The 5,866-nt window shown below is 33.3% G+C and overlaps 1 protein-coding gene across 1 annotated transcript; it reads left to right on the top strand.

Moving 5' to 3' along the window:
• The first annotated feature begins 1,574 nt into the window (after nt 1-1,574).
• LOC133700159 (uncharacterized) lies at nt 1,575-2,156 on the top strand. The gene has a single exon (XM_062123706.1). It carries the CDS (start codon nt 1,575-1,577, stop codon nt 2,154-2,156), a length of 582 nt encoding a protein of 193 aa, XP_061979690.1.
• Nucleotides 2,157-5,866: the final 3,710 nt, after the last annotated feature.

The raw sequence follows: 5,866 nt of genomic DNA, 5'->3' as shown, positions 1-5,866 counted from the left end.
TTGATTTTTTTTCCTAAGAGATAGAAGGGTGTGATTCATACATTTCCATCATATTTTTCCTTCAAAATGATCCAATTTCTAATAGTTTATTAAGTTATTAATTACTTTATTAAGTTTTCCATTAATTAAGTTCTTCAATCAATAATGATTCACATTTAAAAAATAACTATAACTAAATTAATATTAATATCTGAATTAAAATAAAGCCATCTCCATTTATTTTTGAAGAGAACTAGCTTGATTACAAAATTATATCAAAATTTATCTTTGGTACTTTCACCTTTTAAGTTTGTATTTGAGAATGTGGTGGTGATTATGATTCAAAGTATTTTTCACTCAGAAATATATCAAAATATATTTTTATTTTTAAAAAATTATTTTTTACATCAGTATATCAAAACAATCTGAAAACACAAAACAAATTAATTTTAAGCAAAACAAATTTAAATTTCTAGGAAACGTGATATCAACCGCAGCCCCAAACAAACTCTAAATTCCCTTCTACATCTTTAAAGTGGTTAGTATTGCAAGAAAAAAAATAGATATATAAAAAATAAAAATAAATTTAATTAGAGAGATATAAAATAAATTTTCTTTTAATATAATTTTAAAATTAATTTTTATACTTTCAAAATAAAAATAGCATACAAAAAATTAAACTATTTGTATTATTTTTGTGTAGATAATAACCAAACATTATCCAAGAAAACAGTCAAAAGACACTTCTTTTTCTTCTTTCCGAAACAGTCAGACAATCCTGACAAAGGGTTCATTCCTTGTTTGAAATGGACCTTAAATAATTCTACAAAAGAAAAGAAAGCTATGATTCTTCCTCTTTGCTAGACTCGGATTAAACTGTAAAGTGCTTTTAAAAAAAATAACCCTTTACTGCCACCAATATTCTCCTCAATGTCCAAATCCAAATAAAGCTGAGGTTGTAACCCAATAATAGATAATAATGCTAAGCAGGAAATTGAGCATCCATAGACTACTTGAACAGCACTTCAGAATTCTTTGTAATTCTTCATTATTTTACTTGCTTGATTCTTTCCTAACTAGCTAGGTTGTGAAAGAGAACATGTTTGACTGTATGATTATAATTGTTTTTCAAAGTGTTTTTTACTTAAAAATATATTAAAATAATATATTTTTTTATTTTAAAAAAATCATTTTTAACATAACATATCAAAATGATGTAAAAACACTAATAAATTATTAATTTTAAAAAAAAAAATTTAAATTTTTTTAAAAATACTTTTAAAATATAACAACAAACAGTTCGAAGGTCGAAGTAATTTATATATTCCAGGCTTGATGGAAGAAGCTTCATGCCCTTTTTTTCCTTCTAAAAATTCCTTCCAAAGCAAAGCATGTATTCTCTGTTCTTCAACCTCCACTAAATATTCCCTCAAAACTGCCACCTTTGGGCACAAAGCATCAAACTTCTCACTTTTCTTAATTCTCACTCAAAGCACTATTGCCTCATGCACAAACAAATCATATTTCAAGCTACCTTTAATGAACCCTTAATATACCTCAATCTCTTATTCCACCTCTCAACGAAGGTTATAATAATGTGTGAAACTAAACGTTTCCACCTATGGCTTCTCCAAATTATAGGCCTCTTAGGCCTCCTTGCCCTTTGTTTCTGGCTAAGTTTACGTCCCAAAGAGCCAAATTTCGCCATCATCGATTTCTCCATCCCAACTTCAGTTAGTGATGAGAATCCAAGGGCTACCTTCAATTATGTTCTTCAAGTTAAAAATTCAGACAAAGAGTCCAGCATCTACTACGATGACATTTTGTTGAGTTTCAAATATAAGCAAGACATGGTGGGAAACAATACAATTCCAAGGTTTGATCAAGGCAAAGACAATAATGCTTATCAACATGTACCTACAGTGGATATTAATCCACTGGTATGGAGAGCTCTTGCCAAGGAAATTTCTCATGGAACGGCTAAATTGTATGTTGAGTTAATTACTAGCATTAAATACAAAACTTGGGGTATCAAGAGTAAGCATCATAAGGTGAAGTACCAAGGGGTTCTTCCTATTGGTTCGGATGGGAAAATAAAAGATAAGAAGAAGAGGGTTAAGCTGCATCGTTCCAAGAAATGGAAAATAAGGACTAGTGGATTTCTTTCAGCAAATTAATTAATGTCTTCTTCTTCTTCTTCTTTATTTAATTAATGTATTTTCTCAAAATTAAATCATTTTTCCATAGCCTATATATTTCAGTTTCTTTGTAATATAACTTTTTTTTGTTTTTAATGCAATCTTTATAATGATATTGAATGCCATCTCATGTTTTTAATTACACTAGAACAAGTATTATGCCCTTCCGATGATAATGGTATTGAATGTGCATCTCATGTGTATCTTCATTCCTATGAATCCTGAAAATTATGGCAGATTTCAGCAGAGAACAATCACTTTACTATCCTATGTAATATTGTGGGGAATTTGAAATGCCAGAAACAAACTCATTTTTTAAGATAAAGACACTTGCAGTGGGAATCTAATCTCATTTGCAGTGGGAATGAACTGGTAAGAGGTTCTGAAGACATTCTACTCTGGTTTAATTAATGTTGGCTTGTGTATAGCTTTTGCTCTTGTTTTCCTGCCTTCTATTTTGCTATTTTTCTTTCTTCCTTGTTCAGAACTCCTTTCCCTTACCAACTAGATTGTCATTAACTTATTGGTAATTTTGTTCTCTTTTAATAAAATCTCGACTATTATTAAAATAAGAAGAAGCAATCTTTATAATGTAAATTGGAGAAAGTGATTTGTTTTTTATAGAATTATTCTTTTTTTTTTCCAAGGTAATTAAAACGAAGCCGTTCTTTGAAGCATTGTAATTGTAGAATTCGACTATAGTGAATATATGTGAATTTTGTCTGCCAAATTTGGGAATAAACTGAATAACATGATCTGACTGTTTAGCACTTTCATAAAAGGATTTTTTTTATTTTAGGCAGGGTTATTCCTTCCCCTCTATTTAATTTAGAAAGATTCCCACTATTTATCTTGTTGAAATAACTTGTAACCTTTTTTGTATTTGATTTTGTATGACTTTTTTTAACTGTCATAACTTAATTTTTAACTATTTTATTTTATCTTATTTTTTTTAAAAAAAATGTGAAATACAAAAAATAAAATGAATAAAGAATAAATTAAAATTTGGGCTAAGTCAACATAATTGGAAGTTTGAGGACTTAATTAAACTTGGGAGTAGTTTCATTAATCAAATAAAGAGCTTAATTGAAAAATTGATAAGTTTGGGGACTTAACTGACCTTGGAATTAATTTAATTAAATGAAATCAGGGGCTTAATTTAAGAAATACAAAAGTTTGGGGCTGATTCGGGTTACAATTGCAAGAAATTAAAGTCTAAGGACCATTATGTAAATAGAGATAAGTTTTAGGGGTCTAATTACAATTTACCCTGGATTGATTACAAAATTTAAGGACTTCAGTGACCAAATTGAAAATGGCTATTCCCATCCCAAAGCGGCACCGTTTCAAAGCAAACTGTTCATCTCCTCCATCCCGATTCAGCGGAAACGGCAGAGAACGTGGTAACGTCTTTCCCCCACGATGTGCCACTAATAGTCCAATAATGGATGCTATCCCAGCGGCTGCACGATCACTCTGAGAGGTGCAAGGGCGTTCTCTTGCCTATAAATACGAACACAACAGGACGCGAATAGGGGGGGCGAGGATGGATGAGAAACAGAACCAGGGAAGGCAAACAAGCCTAACACAGAGACGACAACGAGAAAACACAAAGGAGGGAGCTTCCATTCAACCAGAAGCACCTCGTGCCTTTATCACCATCGTCTTCGTCCTGAGCGAGGGGAAGGCAGGAGAGAGAGAGAGAGAGAGAGAGAGAGAGAGACCGAGAGAGAGAGGGCCGAAAACACAAACCAGAAAAAAAAGAAAAGAAAAGAAACAGAGAGGAGGGGACGGACGGAGAGAAAGTAGAGAGAGTCAAGAGAACAGAGAGGGGAAGAGAAAAAGAACGAACGAAACAGAAGTGGAGGGGAAGTTTTTGGCCAGCCACCACACCTTCATCACCATCGTCTTCACAGTCTTCGGCAACCAGTGACGAGCGAACAGAGGAAGGAACCAGGGAAGATAGGAGAAAAATAACAGAACAACAGAAAAAGAAAGAGCAAGGAGAAGGAAGGAAGCTTGAAGACAGGAGCTTCGCCCAGCGTCTGCCGATTCGTGCAAAGTCCCTGCAAAACCAAGTTCTTCCTTCTCCCTGCTTTGCAAATTCAGTTTCATTTGTAACTGTGAAAAGGTAATATAATTACCTTGTTACTGTTGCAAGCATGCGTGAATTATTTACGCATGACTGCAACAGTGCCCAGCCGGTCACTAGCTTGGGCCAGTTACCGGTCGGCTGGGTCTAGCCCAATCTATACAGGCCGAGTCAGATCCAGCCAAAAAATAAACATAAAAATAAATAAATAAAATATATACATGTATAAAAATAAATTTATTTTATTTGTTTATTCACTGATGTCAAAGTCAGGAATAAAATACTGATTTAAATTTTATTTTATTTTATAACTACTTAATTTTTACCAACGCCAGAGCTGAAAGTATCCGTAGTTGAATATTTACTAGTGTCAGAGTCAGGAATATTCTAATCAAATCATCATAACATAAACTAATAAACATTTAGCAATTTAAAACAGAACTAGCAATGCAGTCTGCCTCAGGCAGAACGATTAAGGAGTGATAATATCTTTTCTTTTACGTAACCAATCTTGTATCATAGAATCTCTATTGACCAGTCATGGTTTCTAGTGACCATAATACTAGGTAGTGACTCCTTAAACAAGATCATTTCCCATCAAAGAACAAGATGTTAGAAATCTGATCTTTTCATTGAAATATTTTTAAGGTCGTCGCGATGTCGGGTGCGACAATCTTGAACAAACTTTTATCTAGTAAGGCATAAAGTTTTTTCCAGAGAGCATATTCTCTAACCTCTTTTATCAAGACCTCTAAAGCTATTGGCTCAAACAATTCTTCTACCTTGAGCATCTCATCATCGAACCTCTTCAAATATTCCTATATAGACTCGCTTTGTTGTTAGGTAATAATAAATAGTTTCGTGGAGTTTTTCTTAGTAGATATGCTAGTGTTGAAGTGTGCCAAGAGCTTAGCATATAGGTCATTGAACTCATCAATGAAGTTTGGCTCTAAACTATTGTACCATGCACATGCAGACCCCCGGAAGGTTATGGGAAGGATTTTACACATTGAGTCATTGTCATAAATAACCAACTCTAAGTTACCGCATGTATTTTATACATGCTCCCTTGGGTCGGCCATGTCATCATAGTTATCTAGACTTATTTTTATGAAAATATAGTCCTTCGAAAGTTAATTGTTCAATACTCATTTGGATAAGAGATAACCTCTTTATTAATAGGAGTTGTAGTTATTAATTCTCATGGGTATGCTTATGTATCAATTTTCTTTTAATTCTTTGTTTGTCAAGCTCTTGGAAGCTCGGGGATTTTGACATGGAACGATGGTTATAGTAACTGGTGTCCATCTTACGGTATCCTGGAGGAAGACATTTAGAGTACCAATTCTATTTATGAGTATAGCAAAGACATGAGTGACCTCTTAAGGAACTCTAAGGATTGTCATTATGTTTAGTCTTTCTTGAGTAGTGTAATCATCTACGGACGCCTGATACAGCCAGTGGTCGTGACACTAGGATGTTGTATGTTGCTAAGGGTGTTAATGTCTAAATTTGACCTTGGGTTACAAACACATTTTGAGTGAGGAGTTCCAACTAATTGATGAGTTTTTAAAGATCTAGCTGGGTAGAAGTGTTC

Source organism: Populus nigra, chromosome 7 (assembly GCF_951802175.1).
Source record: "Populus nigra chromosome 7, ddPopNigr1.1, whole genome shotgun sequence".
Taxonomy (NCBI): domain Eukaryota; kingdom Viridiplantae; phylum Streptophyta; class Magnoliopsida; order Malpighiales; family Salicaceae; genus Populus; species Populus nigra.
The sequence above is the reverse complement of the archived record's forward strand: the minus strand, read 5'-3'. Positions and strand labels throughout refer to the sequence as shown.